The 15,404-nt window shown below is 53.0% G+C and overlaps 1 protein-coding gene across 7 annotated transcripts in view; it reads right to left on the bottom strand.

Moving 5' to 3' along the window:
* Positions 1–15,404, bottom strand: part of COL27A1 (collagen type XXVII alpha 1 chain) — a 140,577-nt gene that overhangs the window by 99,451 nt on the left and 25,722 nt on the right. For 6 of the 7 annotated variants that reach the window (XM_058694403.1, XM_058694406.1, XM_058694407.1 and 3 more), the window contains exons 6-7: positions 5,802–5,855; positions 4,314–4,367 (exon numbers count right to left, since the gene is read on the bottom strand). In XM_058694403.1, the coding sequence (XP_058550386.1) occupies positions 4,314–4,367; positions 5,802–5,855 (108 nt within the window). The remainder of the gene's footprint in view (positions 1–4,313; positions 4,368–5,801; positions 5,856–15,404) is intronic. The other variant, XM_058694405.1, reaches the window with a different exon arrangement.

The raw sequence follows: 15,404 nt of genomic DNA on the forward strand, positions 1-15,404 counted from the left end.
TCAGTGTGTGCAAGGTCCCAGCTTCTCCTGCAGTAAAATGGAACTCACCATACTTGCTTAGCACTCCGGCAAACTCCTCACAAAACTTCTCTATCGCCTCAGCAGACACAGCCCCATTTAACAGAAAGGATCAGCGAGGAAGAAACACGCCAGGAGGCAGAGTGACTCATTACACGGTACTGGCCAAGTCCTTGCTCCTCTCTGAACCTCAGTTTCCCCAGCTGGCCTCTTAAAGCATTGTGTTAGGGTGCCTAGGTGGCTCAGGCGGTTTAGCATCTGACTTCGGCTCAGGTCATGATCTCACGGTTTGTGGGTTCAAGCCCCGCGTCGGGCTCTGTGCTGACAGCTCAGAGCCCGGAGCCTGCTTCGGATTCCGTCTCCTTCTCTCTCTGCCCCTCCCCCACTCACACTCTGTCCCTCAAAAATAAATACACATTAAAAAAAATCATAAAGCATTGTGTTGGCTCAGAAGTTGTAAGATTCAAAAGTGTGTGGTTTGTCCAAAAGCACGGTCCCTCATGACACAGCCAGGCATCTGACAGCAAAGTCTGCTCAGGGGGTACCTGAGACAGGTCGGGCAGGAAGACACAATTTCTGTATGGCTCACGCATTCATCCACTGGTTCATTCATTTAACTAAGGTTTGCTGAGCCCCAAGGATGACCCTGTGTTACGCACTAAGAATACACTGGTGAACAAAACAACCTCACTCCCCACCTTCTAGAAGGTAACACATATTGAGTGGAATGAGGGAGAAGCACCACGTGCTAGGACAGTGTAGACGGCCAACTGAAAGGGGTGGCATTGTAAACGGGCTTGAAGGAGGCACTGGATTAGACAGCAGAACAGGAGTAGAGCAGTGGGCAGGGGCCCCAGAAGCCCAGGGCAGCCCAGCAGCAGGGGAGCCTGGAGAAGGTTCTTGGCAGGGGCTCTGCATGGAAGTGGCCAAGTCAGGGGGCATCAGGAAGGCCCGTGGGTAGGGTGACGGCTGCAAGAGGGAGCCGGGAGGAAGTTTCAACTGAGTACCAATTTTACCATGAGTCACGTCTACGTGGGGCCGTGTGTTAAGAGAGATTCCGAGGCCTGCAGATGCGTGTGTCCCGCACTGTGCTAAGCCCCACACAAGTTAACAAGGATGAACAGGTCCTCTGTGCACTTGCTCCAGCTGACAATGTGCCAAGGACACCAGTGAGTCTCCTGCCGGAGTCCCAAAGGGGCTGAGAAGATGGGCTGGATGGTCAGAGGGCGGAGGCGTGATTTCTGCCTGGGGGTGCTGGGGAGGCGCTCTTGGAGAAGACGGTGTTTGAGAACAGGGTCGAGGGACAGATGCGTGAAGACGAGTGTGGAAGAGAGAGCGTGCCAAGGGCAGGGAAGCAGGGAGGTCCAGGGCACGTCAGATCGGGAGAAGGGCTTCTACGCCGCAGAGTTGCTCTTGGCCTCGGCTCCGCGGCCACTGTGGGCTGTGAGTCTCTGCCGTGGAGGCTGTGAGGCTGTCCTGTGCATCATAGGATATTCAACAGCCTCCCTGGCTTCCACCCGTGAGAAGCTAGTAGCCTCCCCCTCCCAGCTCTGATGACCAAAACTGTCTCCAGACATCGCTACCTGTTCTCCGGGGCGGGGGGCCACATCACCCCAGCTGGGAAGCGCTGCTCTAAGGGAAGAAAGCAGGAGGGTCAGACTAGGGACGGCACAGGACTACACCCTCCCAAGGTGCAAATGGGGGTCTGGGAGCCTTCTTGACTAGCAGAGGGTGGTTACCTGGTAACCAGGCTAGATGATGGATGGGACCAGAGGGGCAAGACCCTCGGTGTTTTTCCTTCGTGGTCATCACGATCATTTGTTCATTCAACAAATCGGTGTGTGGTACCTACCGAGCACTGGCCCCATGCCAGATGTGACATTTCATTTCATCCAGCCTCTCTCCCTGAATCCCAACCACTCCCTGACGCAGCTGAGGCCCAGATACGTGAGGCCACTTGCCCAAGCTCACACAGCAGGAGAGGGGACAGAGCTGGGTTCCGTCCGGGTCTCTCTGGCCTGGTCTGCCGGCCTGCCCAGCCCGTGGGAATTGGCCCAGCAAAGGCCTTCAGCAAGCTGGATGGCAGGCAAATGACCCTTCTCAGGTGGGGAGGTTCTTTGTCACTTGATGGTCCCACTCTTATTTGAGAAGCTATTTCAATCGGCGTTGTGCAGACAGAAAGAGCTTGAAGGCCAGAGACCTGGGTTCAAATCCCAGCTCTGCGGCTTAGCGACCCTAGAAGGTATTTCCATTAAATCAGTGGCCCTCGGTCTCAGCTGCAGCTAGGAATCTTGTACCTGGGTCGCATTCACACCAAATGAACCAGAATCCGTGCAGTGGGGTCCACAGCCCCCCCACTGGTTCTAAGGCACAGTGGGGCTGAGAAGCACCGTTATAGACTTCATTCTCCATGAGGCCCTCGATGAGTTCATTCCCAGGGTCAGTATGGGGCCCGGTACCTACGTCTATATTTGCTAACCGATTGGAAGAATGAATGAATGAATGAATGTCTATTTGAGCCTCGGTTTTCTCAGCTGTAAATAGGCATAATACGGCTTTAACTCTTGGAAGCTATTGTGAGACATCAATATGACCAAGGACAGTCCCTCTTTGCACACCCTCTAATTTGTCATGCTATTGAATATGGGAACCCCCCAACCCAAACTCCCTTTCTCCTGCCGATTTTTGCCCATTCGCCATTTGTCCTTCTATTTTTACTGTTTTTCTTTTTATTATCTGTCTCCCTGTCACACACACAGGGACGCAAGCTCTGGGGAGGACAGGGATTTTTGTCTATTTGTTCAGCCCCCCGCCCCATGCCTTGCATCCTGCCTGCCACGGAATAAGCATTCTACCAATGCTGTTAAATAAATGAATAAATAGGATAACTGGCATCACACTGAGGTGACAACCAAATTTAATGTGCTGGTGAGCAAACAGAACGCTAACTTCACCCCTCACCCACTGATGTCCCCTTTCCCCAAGGCTCCCCACTCAAGATGATGCAGGAAAGCCACGCAAAAGGATCAGGATGAAGTGGCTGCTGTTGTCACCAAAGACGCTCCTGGGAGGAGAGAGTGCTCACCAACAGTGACGTTTCTAGGTGCTATTCTAGCCCATCGGTCCTCCTCCCCGGCTCCCACCACTTGGTCAGGGGTCCCTGCCTTGGGACCCACGCTGCCCCATGCTCTGCCCACCTCCCTCCACAAGCAGGTGACCCTGGTCTGCCACAGACCAAACTCCTGCGTGTCAGCCTCAGCCAGGGCCTGAGGGGCTCGGCGTAAATGGCTTTGCCAGTTTTCCAACTGCACGGAGGCTCTTCCTCAGCTTAGAAAAGACGCCTCTCCCTTCTCAGGTAAGCTGGTCCCACTCGGATGGGGGCCCTGGGCCCCCATAGACATCTGCTGAGAGCAGGGAGCCCTGGAACCCAGGCAGGAGCTGGTCTAGTCTGCTTTTCCCATCTCCTGCCACCTCTGCTGGACTCCCACCCCCACGCAGAGCGAGACCACCACTGGCTGCTTTATGAGCCGGTGCTGGAAAGAGACTTTTCCACTCACACCTCATCCATCAGAAAGTACTGGAGCATGGAGGGGAAGCGAGTGGGGAGAGGGAGTCCCTCTGTGTTCTCTGAGCCAGAAAATACCATGTTTCCCCAGCTCACAGACAGCCACGGACTCCTGTCTGGGTCTGGCCTCTTCAGATTTATGGCGTGGCCTTAAATCTGGCCGCGGAGGGTGAAGGGGATGCAGAGGACGTGATACTCCAAGTCCCCCTGTGCCACAGGGACCCTCAGAGCAAGGACAAGACAGAGCCAGGAGATACCACATCGGTCCAGGTGAGAACCAGATGGCCCAGAGAGAGGGTGGCTGCAGCCACAGCTAGGAGCCAGGGCGGAAGCTGAAGACACGGCTATAGGCCGATGTGCCTACTGGAAACCCCATCAGCGATCTTGCAAACAGTAGTGGACCCTTGACCTACATCATCCACCCCCACCACCCCCGTTTCCTGAACACCTACTACGCGCAGGCCCTGTGCTCGGCTCATCAGGGAGAGTGACAAACCAGATTCGTACACCCTGGTCGGTGAGGCTAGACTTGGAGACGCGGAAAATAACTAAGATGGGCCAAGGGTCCTGGAGCAGAGTGGAGGCTCCTGGCCTACAGGCTGGGGCTCCAGGAGGACTTCCTGGAATAGGCACTAGCATTGTTAGTCCCGGAAGATGAGAGAAGCTGAGAAGCTGGGAAGCTAGAGAGAAAACCCACTGGACAAAGCAAAGCGTTGAAACCAAGGTGTACCTTTCGTCCAAGAGGTCCTGGATTCCCAGAGAGCCCAGGCAAGCCCACGTCGCCCTGCAAAACACAGACAAAGGGGTGAGGCAGGGGACGGGAGCAGAGACCCTCGTGAAATTGCAGGTGTGCCCTCGTATGGCCAGCTGTCTGCGAACAGGATTCCTGGAGGCCCAGAGGCCTCTGAGGGGCGTGAGGGCGGCCGAGTGGGCAGATCCCCAGCCCCTCCCCACCAACCCAGTCACTCCACTTGACCTACTTCATACACTGGACTTTGGCACAAGCTAGCATTTAGGGAAAGGCGTGCTGTTAAAACCGTGTTTGAAAACCACTGCCCCAGGGGACACACAACTTGTCTGTCCCGTTCCGATCTGCCCTCTCTGCATTCCTGAGACACCTTCCCTTCTGCCCATTCCTCATCCATGCTGGGCAAGGTAGTCACCCAGTAGGGGGCACTTCTGCCATGAGACCAGAGAACAGACAACCCAGGAGCAAGAGAGAAGCCCGGGCCCCCGGACTTTGTCAGACCCGGCTACAAATCCTGCTCTGCACCTGACCAGCTGTGTGACCTCCAGCAAAGGCTTCTGAGGCCTCTGTTTTCTCATCTGCAAGCTGGGCCCATCGGTCCTGTATGACAAGGTTTCAATGAGGAGCAAATGGGCATGGATGTGGATGTCTGTACCTAGTAAATGTTTGCTGAATGAAACAATTATCAGGGAGGGTGTGAAGGAATGAGCCACTGTTCTCTTGGGGAAATCAAAGGGAGCTGCCTCTTCTGTGTGGCCAAGCACAGGGGGCTGGGTTGAGAAGCAGTGTTCTGTCCATCAGGAGGGCTCCTGGGCTGTGTCCAGAAGGAAGCCAGACAGACTCGCGTGTTCCTTCCAAGATACGTATGTCTGAGTGCGGGGGGTCCTTAAAGTCTGGGTTCCCCTGTTCCTACCTGTCCTGTGCTCCTTCGAGCCCCTTAATCAGTTTATGGAGTGCTTCAGGGATAGATGAAGTCCTCTGGCCTAAGCGTTCTCTCTTCCCCGAGAAACTCTGGTCTCATGGCCCTCAGAGCTAGGGAGCCCTGAATCTCTGGCCCACCTCCTAGAAATCCACAGACCTGTCCACCTGAATTAACCTCAGAGGGGATTCTGAATGTCTGTTGGAAGCTTCCTGGCTGTATGCTCCCAAGAAGCTTCTGGATGCCAAGGGTCACCTGGAGGGCCCCGCAGAAATGCAGGGCATTACACAAAAGGTCACTCACCAAGGGTTTGTCCATAGGCCAAATCTTTTGTTGGCTTTATTGGCTGCAGTCCCAAAGAAGGTACAGGGAAAGACCTTGGGTTTGGCATGGGGACAGCTGAAGGACTTCAACGCAAACACCAAACCACACTCTTCCCTCGCCACTTCCCACCCCTGCCTCTGTCACACGGCGGTCTCTGCCAGGGCGTGGCAGTTTCCCTACTGTCCTCTCCCCCGCTTCCCTCAATGCTGGGGTCCCTGGAAACCTACCTTTGCCCCATCGTGGGCCTTTCCTGGTGAGAGCCCTGGGTCCCCTTTCTGTCCCTGAAACAAAAACAATTCCACTTTGGCCACCAAGTCATCTAGAGAGGCCAGCTCCCCACAAGCTCTGCTCAAAGCCTTGCCTCCTACTAAAATGCCCTCCCATCCGTCCCCCCACCACGGCTCACACACCTCCAGTGGGGTCTTCTCCAGTTCAATTCCTCCCTGTGCTAACACCTTCCGTAGCTCCCTACTGACTGCATGATGACACATCCAAACTCCTCCTTGTGTGTCCCACATCTTCTGTCAGCTGCTCCCACCCCTCCTCTGCAGACCTGGCTCTCTTTCCAGCAGCCAAACCCACAGACAGGGTCCCTCTTCTCCTCGCCAGACCACAGCCCACCCTCAGCCATGCCCTGTGTTTCCCCGCTGCCCGGTCATTGCTCAGGCAGTTACCCCCACCTAGAAAGCCAGTCCTCGACCCTCATTCACCAAGCCATAGACATTCTTCAAGACACAGCCTGAACGTGTCCTCCCCAACCAACCGGTAGATCTCTGGGTGCCAAGTCCTTGCATGTGTGTATTGCTAAGACCGCCTCCGGGCTTGTTCCCCTGAGCTCTCAGACCGCTTCTGAGAGACACATCTAAGACACATCACCGATTCTCCTTGAATTTCCAGTACACTCACCTCGCTATTCTCTAATTACCAAGGGTCGGTGCAGTAACACCCACTTACATCTGTGCCTTGCCCTCTACCGTTTGCAAAGCCCTCATCTCATGAGATCCTCACAATAGCCTGGGGAAGCGGGCGAGGGAAGCGCTGTCACTCCCTGATACATTTGGGGAAACTGAGGCTAGAAGAAGGAAAGGGACTGTCTGAGGCCCCAAGATGAGGCACTGGCGGAGCTAAGACCCCTGAAGTCGTCATTCCCAGGTCTGTGTTCTGGGATGTCCTGGGACCCGATGAGTTAGAAAAGATGGTAACCTGGGGAGAAGCCAGTGAGCAGAGGGTGCCCGGTCAGAGACAAGCACCCTTTGTGTCTAGCATACGGAAGCGTCCCCATCGTGAGGATCCTGGCTCCCAAGAGCCTGGGGCTGAGGGAAAGGGCCCGTGGAGTTCTCCAGCTGCATCTCTTACAGGGCTGCAGAGTGCTCCTGGCTGCCAGCCTGGTCCTTTGGCCCAACATGGCTAAATTACTCAGAAAACAGTCCTTTGGAGAGTCGGTCCACCCTGATGTCACCTTCCAAGAACCCCTGATCCCTGTCCCTCACGCTCACTCCCACGCTCCCTCCCCAGGCTGGGCCCTGAGTCAGAAGTCCTGGGGCGAAGGCACGGAATCCCAGAGGCCCCTCGGGCAAGTCACTTCACTGCTCTGAGCCTTAAAACGGGGGCTGCCCAGGACACACGCACACACAGACACAGACACACACGTGCGGGAGGGTACATGCACCCGCACTCAGACATGCACATGGGTGCACGCACATACGTGCACGCTTCTGCGCACAGGCATATGCATACACACTCTCTCGCGCACAGGTGCTCACACACACACACACACACACACACACACATCCACCAGCGTCCTAGGTTTCCTGGCAAGGAGCCAGTGAGATAATGGATGTGACACATGGGAGGGGTGGTTTGGCCAACTTTAATTAATTCCCACTTGGCTCCTTTCTTCATCAGAACTCAGCCCTTCCAAATCCTGACTCAGCCACTCTCCACAAGACATTGCCACATTTGAACTGGACAGAGCCTTAAAGAGGGAAGAGAAGGTCATTCACAGCACACCTACTCCGTGCCCGGTACTGTGTCCATTAGACCTCTTAACACCCACTTGCTGCAATTCAGGATCGAGACACAGGTTCGGAGAGGCTGGGTCACAGCCTGTGGTGACACACAGGTAAGAGGCGAGGTCTTCCCAGGTTCAGCTAGCGCCTGGACTGTCTGACTTCAAAGCACTCACTTACTCGGTTATGAATGAGAAGCCCGGATGACTCTCCCGCACTCCCTCTGACCAAATGGCAGCTGCCCCAGGCGGGAGACTGGCTCCTCCCGTTGGAACGCCAGCTCTCTGCCCACCTGGGTCCCTGCGGGTCACTTCTGCAGAGCCCACCCTCCGGGATCCCCCACCCCACACGGGCCACCCCTCACACACAGTCTCCCAGCCTTGGCTCCTCATGAGCCCTGCTCCGATGCCTTTTATGTCCATGGTGCAAGTGCAAGGCCAGGCTCAGGACTACCAAGGATTCCAATGGCCAAAAAAGGACAGCAGCTTCCCCCACCCCGCCCTTGCCCACCTCAGTCTGTAGCTGGGAGAGGAGCTGGGCTTGAAATGCAGTCAGGGGTGGGTCTTCGTGTATCCTGTTCTGTCACTTCATAAAAGGCGGAACTGAGACCCCACGAGGTGACAGACCTGCTCCCTTGTCCGGGTTCCTCACCTGGGCCATTGTATAGATTTCTCTCTGCATTATGAGCAGCTGGCGCAGTGCTTGGGACATAATCCTTGCCCCAGTACAATAGCTACAAATATAGATACATACTGAACACCTACTCTGAGCCAAGTCTTGGGGTAAAGACAGGGAAAACCGCAGTGGGGAACAAGACCCAGTTCATGTCCATGGGGGACTCTCGAGGGAGAAACCAGAGACGAGTAATGATAAAGAGTGCCTGTTATCATTACAGGCACGAGCATTTTCTGGGAGCTCTTCTGAGCCCCGGACACATAAATCTGTGAGGTAGCAACGATCACCATCCCCATTTCACAGATGAGGAAACTAAGGCACAGAGGATAGTGACTTGTCCAAAGTCAGACAATTTGTAGATGGGATTTAGACTCAGGAAGTCTGGTTCTTGAGCCCAAGCTCTTTACATTTCACTTCACTGCAGATGAAAACACTACAACCCAGTGCTAAGTGGAGTACAGGAGGAAGTCACGGAGAACTTGACCCAGACTGACAGGAAATTCCTAAAGGGAGTTCCAGCTAAGCTCAGGCTGGAGGGAGACAAGGAGGGAGGCAGATGAAGTTTTAGCTGCAGGGATGCTCGAGGCATCCCTAGTCAGGTGCATGTGTGACTTCTGGGATGGAGAAGACTATGGCTTCCCAGCCAGACTCATGCAGATTCCCCAGTGAGAAATAGAAGGAATCTATAAAGTCTAATTAATTGCTTAGCTATTGGTGAGGATGAGAGCCTTGTTGCCAACCCAGCTCTCCAGCCAACAAGCCTGTGTGACCTTGGGCAAGCCCCTTTCCCTCTCTGTGTGGGGAATAGTACTCCATCTGGACTAGTTAACAGAGCCTCTGAGAACTAGAAGACAGGTGGAAAGGTATATCCTCACCCATAAATGCTACAAATATAGTGGGGGTGGTAACTATGTTGAGCTCCTTTTCTGCAGGTAGGGTTGGGAAGTAGAGAGAACAGAGGGCTCTGAGTGGCTGAGGTCAGGAGAGGGGCTGACACAAAGAAGGGACACATCACGAAGGACTGGGAAATTCTGGGCCAGAAATGCCCCGTGTAAGTCATCTCTAATCCAAGTACCCAGCACAGGGCCTGGCCCAGAGGAGGCATCATAAAATATTTCACAAATGAGCACATGAGTGATTAGAATCCCAAGAGACAACTCTAGGGCTAAGGTTGGCTCAGACTTCCTCTAAAAATAACGTGGATATCATGCATTTAGAAGTTCAGGCCAATGCAATAGGGCAAGAAAAACAAATGAGACAACTCGCCTTTGAGGAAAAGGAGACAAAAGTATGTCCCTTTTTTGCAAATGGTATGAGTGCCTGTCTAAAAAATCCAGGAGAACCAACAGAAATACTATTAGAATCAATAAGATTATTCAGTACAGGGCATGGTTATAAAATAAACACAAAAAGGACAAAAATACAAAAGTCAACAGTCCTATTCAAAAGCTGACAGCCAGCTAGAAAATAGAATGGGGAAAATATTTCATTCATAGCAGCAACAAAAATACAGAATTTCTACACATAAACCAGAGCTGTGCAGGTCTTATGCAATAAAAGCTATAATAGTTTATTAAGAGATGGTTAAAAAATGCAACCAAATGAGAAGGCATGTCATGGTTTTAGACAAGAAAACATGATATTTTAAAGATGTCAATTCCTCACAAATTAATAGACACATTTAACGCAATTCCAATAAAACCCCCAGGGTGTTTTTTAAGGAAATGATTAAGATGAGCATAAAGTTCATCTGACAGAATAAATAGCCAGAAATATTTTCAAAGAACGGGGAGACAGGGAGGAAGGCACATAGAGTAAAGATTGTAGATGTCACATAAAATAGTATTTAAGCAAAACATATACAAGCAGAGCAATGACACATACTTGAATGGCCAGGGATAGACCCTGGTCTGTCATATAATAATCAGTAGAGTCAAGGTTAATTAATAAATGGTTAATACTGGGGGGGGGGGAATAAAGTTACAACCCCACTTCATACCAGCCCCCCATGAAGATTAATACCAGATGGTTTAAAATTTTTTTAAAGATACAAATGATACTATGAAATGACTAGGAATATAAATGAATACCTATCTGCTCATGTGGTAGGAAAGAAATGTCTGCGTATAAAAGTAAAGAACAATATGGGGCGCCTGGGTGGCTCAGTCGGTTGAGCGTCCGACTTCGGCTCAGGTCGTGATCTCGCCGTCTGTGAGTTCGAGCCCTACATCAGGCTCTGTGCTGACAGCTCAGAGCCTGGAGGCTCCTTCTGATTCTGTGTCTCCCTCTCTCTCTGCCCCTCCCTGACTCATGCTCTCTCTCTGTCTCAGAAATAAATAAACATTAAAAAAATTTTTTTTTTAATAATAAAGAACAATAAATTTTACATACGGCTGGAACCCTCTCCAACTATCTGACATAAGTTCCTAGTAAGTGTGAGCTGTGATTGTTGGTCCAAAAAAAATAGATAAAACTTTTCTTTGTGAATATCATCATGAATACTCTGAAGAGGCAAGCTGCCAAACTGGAAAATATTTGTAAGGTAGATGAAGCCTTCCTAATCTTAGTATGTAAATAGAAATAATTTTACAAATCCATAACAAAGGACAGCATCCCAACCCTCCAGATAAACCACTTTGTAAATGATAAAATACAAATGGAAAACAGATGTAAGAAACACATTCTTCTCAATGATCAATGAAGTGAAGTGAAAACAAGAATAAATTATCTTTTTAAAATACCCTCCTCTGATGCTAGCAGCAGCATGAATTGGTTCAATCTTTCTAGAAGGCAATTGCTAGCAAAATAACAGTGGAACACATAAAGCTCTTGGGTATAGGGCATATTTTAAATTATTCACCTATATGTATGTGTGCATGTATGTGTATGTACATCTATATCTTTGTGTGCGTATGTATGCAGTTTGATTAGTATATGTTATATATGTGGGGCTCCCGGGTGGCTTAGTCAATTAAGCATCCGACTTCAGCTCAGCTCACGATCTCACAGTTCATGAGTTTGAGCCCTGCGTTGGGTTCTGTGCTGACAGCTCAGAGCCTAGAGCCTGGAGCCTGCTTCAGATTCTGTGTCTCCCTCTCTCTCTGCTCCTACCCCTCTCACGCTCTGTCTCCCTCTCTCTCTCAAAAATAAATAAACATTAAAAACTAAAGTAAATAAAAAATGTATGTGTTATATATGTATATGTTAACATACATAATATACGTTAATCCACAAAGGAAGGACACAGAGCTAGCTGTGGAGCAAAATTGCCTCGTAGCTAAAAGTACATGCAGGCTTTGGAGTTAGGCAGTAGAGGGTCCAAATCCCGTCTCTGCCACTTTTCAGAAATGTGACTCTGGGCAAGTTACTTAGCCACCTGGACCTTAGTTTTTTCATCTGGAAAACGGGGGTAATAACACGTGCCCAAAAAGTATGTGAAGCTCTCGGCCAGTCCCTGGCCCAGTGCTCAAAATGAACTCAGCGCTTATCACTGGGCAGGGCCATTGCAGGGAGCTTACTTTCTTCTCAATACTTTCTCGACTATTCCACATTTTCCTTACTGAGCATGCCCAACTCCATCATCAGAGGAAGGGGGAAAGGCGGGAGCTGGGGCCTGAGAACCCTGTAGGATTGCTTCCACCCCGGTTCCCGCCAGCTCCCCCAGCAGCTGCCTGGGTCACCGGGTCTGCTCCTTCCTGCCCGCCTCTCCTCCCCTCGTGCCCAAGGGCCCATAATAATCCTAGGTAATCCACATGAGGGATGGAGCGACCACGTGCCCAGAAGAGTGGGCCGGGGGCCTGAGCCTCTGGCATGGGCAGCTCTGGTTTTCTTCATGGCTGGAGCCCCACCTGCTTTTGGCCCAGAGCCCCTCACCTGCGCCCGGCCCCGCATCCCACCTGACTGCACCACGGCCCATCAGCATCCCCAGCTCCAGACCTCCCCACCGGCTTCTCAGCCCTGCTTCTCAGGCTGCCCGAGTGGCCTTTAGAGACCTCATCTGATCATGTCACCTCTGCCAAAACCCTGCTCACGGATTCCTATTGCTCCCTGGCTAAAGTCCCAAAGTCTTACCACCGCCTACCAGGCCTGCTGCCCTCCCCAGCCACCCCCTGCCTCTGTGTCTTGTCACCCGCTGCACCTCAGACCTTAGTTCAGCCCGTCTGCCCTCCGGAAAGGCACACCTCACCTCCCAGACCAGACCAATCCCCACTGGGCTAGGCATCGGAGCAGCCCATGCTTCTCATGTGGAACCCTGATCATGGCATAATTCTGCATTTGCCAGTGCGGTTAGCTTGTTTCCGCAAGGGCAGGGACTGCACTTGCTGTTGCCCCAACATTGGCCCAACACCTTGCACGTGCTGACAGCTGACCCTCCCGTAGCATTGCCACAGGCCAGCACTGCTCTAAGTGACTCAGTTAGTCCTCATGACAACTCAAGGGGGCAGCTACTCTTATCATCCATTTGATAGAGGAGGAAACTGAGGCACGGGAAGCAGAAACCATGTACCCAGAGTCACAGAACTAGGAGAGGACAGAGCTGGGATGTGAACTTCGATCATCTGGCTCCAGAGTCTGTGCTCTTAATCACTGCCCTTCCCTGCAGCAACAACTGTGGGTTGGTTGGCTCCACGAATCAATCCAATGACTCAACACTGGGCCTCTAAACGTCAGCCAATGCCATCCTCCCAGGGTGCTGGCCTCTCTGCCTCATTCCCAAAGCCCTTGATCTCGACTCCATGTGGGGGTTGACCCTCCGTCTTCTTGGTAGATTTGAGCATGGGGTATATGGGTATATGGGCGCATGGGTAAGCCTTGGGGCCTAGGGCAGGCGGGTTGGGCTGAACCTTGGCTCTGGCTTGCAGCGGCCCTGACAAGTGTCTTCCAGCGGGCAAACCCAAGGATCCAAAATATAGTCCTGCCCCTGCTGGTCATTGCCAGTAACCCGGGAAAGTCACCTTGGCCCTTTGTGACCTCAAGAGGCATGAAGTCCTTCCTTTGCTCTTCCTCCCTTTCTTGATTCTGCTCAATCCACCTGACTCTCCCACCCCTCAGTCTTCATCCTACAAGACCATCAGCTCCTGAGGGCTCCATCAACCCACTGAAACAATGTATGCACAGTGACCCATCCAGACAAAGTGGAGGCTCCCTGTCACTTGGGCAGACCTTCCTGATTTTTCTATCAATTATCGAGCACATAGTAGGTGCTCAATAAACGTTTGTTGACTGAAGGAAGATGAATGGATGGGTGGCCCCAGGGGCGGCTCTAGAAGCCAACATCATGTGGAAGAGGAGGAGCCGGCCCAGGGCCTGCGGGAGGCCGGCCCTACGGTCCCATCAGGTCACCTCCCAGGCCCAAGGGGGATCTGGAACACAGTGAGGACCCTCTCCCCAGAATCACACCCTTGGTGCAGATCCATAGCATTGTCTTCAGCTGAGTCAGGAATTCCACCCAGGGAGGGCCTCCGCTCTAACCTTGTCCTGGCCACACCACAGATCAAGCGCAGCCCAGGATCCAAGCCCAGCGAACTGGGGGCTCCCACCCAACTGGCCTGTCCTGGGGCCACCTCTGCTCACCCCCGGGCTCCAGGCCAGGTAGCAGGCAAAGGGCATGACTCCCCCTTGGAGTTTTACGCAAGCACTCATGGAAGAAGCAGCCTCTTATTCCAGTGTATTTTCTGGAACCCACACCCTTAGTTGTTACGTGCAGAAGCAGGCTGGAATCCTGTCCAGGAGACCCTGAGTCCATTCATCCCAGCTCTATGCGGCAGGAGGCAGAGTCACCTGCTAGGTATGAGCCTCACTCACCGCACCCAGGGCTGCTTCTCAAAATGGAGGGAGAAGCAGCCGAGGGGCCCCCTCCTGCCTCAGCACACCTATCGGCTGGATGAGAGGGAGTGGGCTGCAGGCCAGACCAGGGCTGCCGTGGGCCTGGGGCTGAGGCCCTGCAGTGTGGGGTCAGCATGGGCCGGAGAAGGAGCCTCTGCTCCCATAGAAGCCAGGGATCAATCTGGAAGCTGGAGGGAGTGGGGAGGACCGGACGGTCCCAGCCAGACCAAGAAAAGCATGTTCCTGAGCAGACCCGGTGATTTGGAACAGCTGTGGGTCCTCGACATTGCGATGTAGCCCATGGCCTGGGAGACCTGAGCCCTGTGCAAAGCAGAAGTCTCCACGGGAGCTGCCTCGTTCTGCCCGGCCCACTGGAGCAGGTACCTGCTACCATTTCCCAGACACTGGCATAAGGTGCCTGAGCCTTGGTTTCCCCATCTGTAAATGGGTACGGTATCTCCACCCATCTCCTTAGGTCTTTGTGGGGATCCAATGAAGACAAGTTACATAAAGTGCATGCATAGCGCCCACAGTAAGGTCCAATATACGGTGATTATTGCCGACAATAAAAACTTTCTTTAAGCCACCCGACCTGCACGACAGGCTTAGCAAAGAATCACCTTGGGCCTGGCCACTCTCGTGACCCTCGGAGGGCAGGCTGGGCCGGGCTCTGTCCTGACCGGGAGCCCCTCTGCCTTTCCAGCCTGCTTCACACTCTTTCCACACGGTTTCTGCGTTCTTGGCTTCCCTGACCTTGCAATTTCCTTCCCCTCCTCCTGTGTCTCCGGCCACTCCTGGAGACTTCTCCCCATGACCTAAATGTTGCTGGCCTGGCACACCTTCTGGTGCTCAGGCTGCTCACTCCAAGCACAGCCCCGGACAGCCCTGTTCACTGCCGCAGCTGCAGGAATAGACCGAGGAGCTGCGGGGCTGCAGTTCCCAGCCGGCATCAGAGTACCGGTCACTCTGGTCTCTGCGGGCTCATCTTAAAGTGGACTGGAGCATTCCAGAAACGTTCCCTGGGGGAGGTGGCCACCACCCCCCGCCCCCCCAAGGCTCTATCTCTGGCTCAGCCTTCTGCAGAGTTTCAAAAGGTCTGTCTACAAATGGTCTCCACCTGGCGGGGCTCCAGGGTCCCAAATGACATCCTCATTGGGTTCCCGGGTCTGGTCCCCCGGGTTACCCCCTGGGAGTCACTGGTCTCTTCTCTGCCGCCTATGGCCCCATCGTCTCTACCTCCCCACCACATCGTGACTGCAGCCGCTTCCCCTCCTCACACATCCCTAGGCTGGCTGGGCTAGCCTCATCCCTCCCCTGTAC

The sequence above is a fragment of the Neofelis nebulosa genome, chromosome 12 (assembly GCF_028018385.1).
Source record: "Neofelis nebulosa isolate mNeoNeb1 chromosome 12, mNeoNeb1.pri, whole genome shotgun sequence".
NCBI lineage: Eukaryota > Metazoa > Chordata > Mammalia > Carnivora > Felidae > Neofelis > Neofelis nebulosa.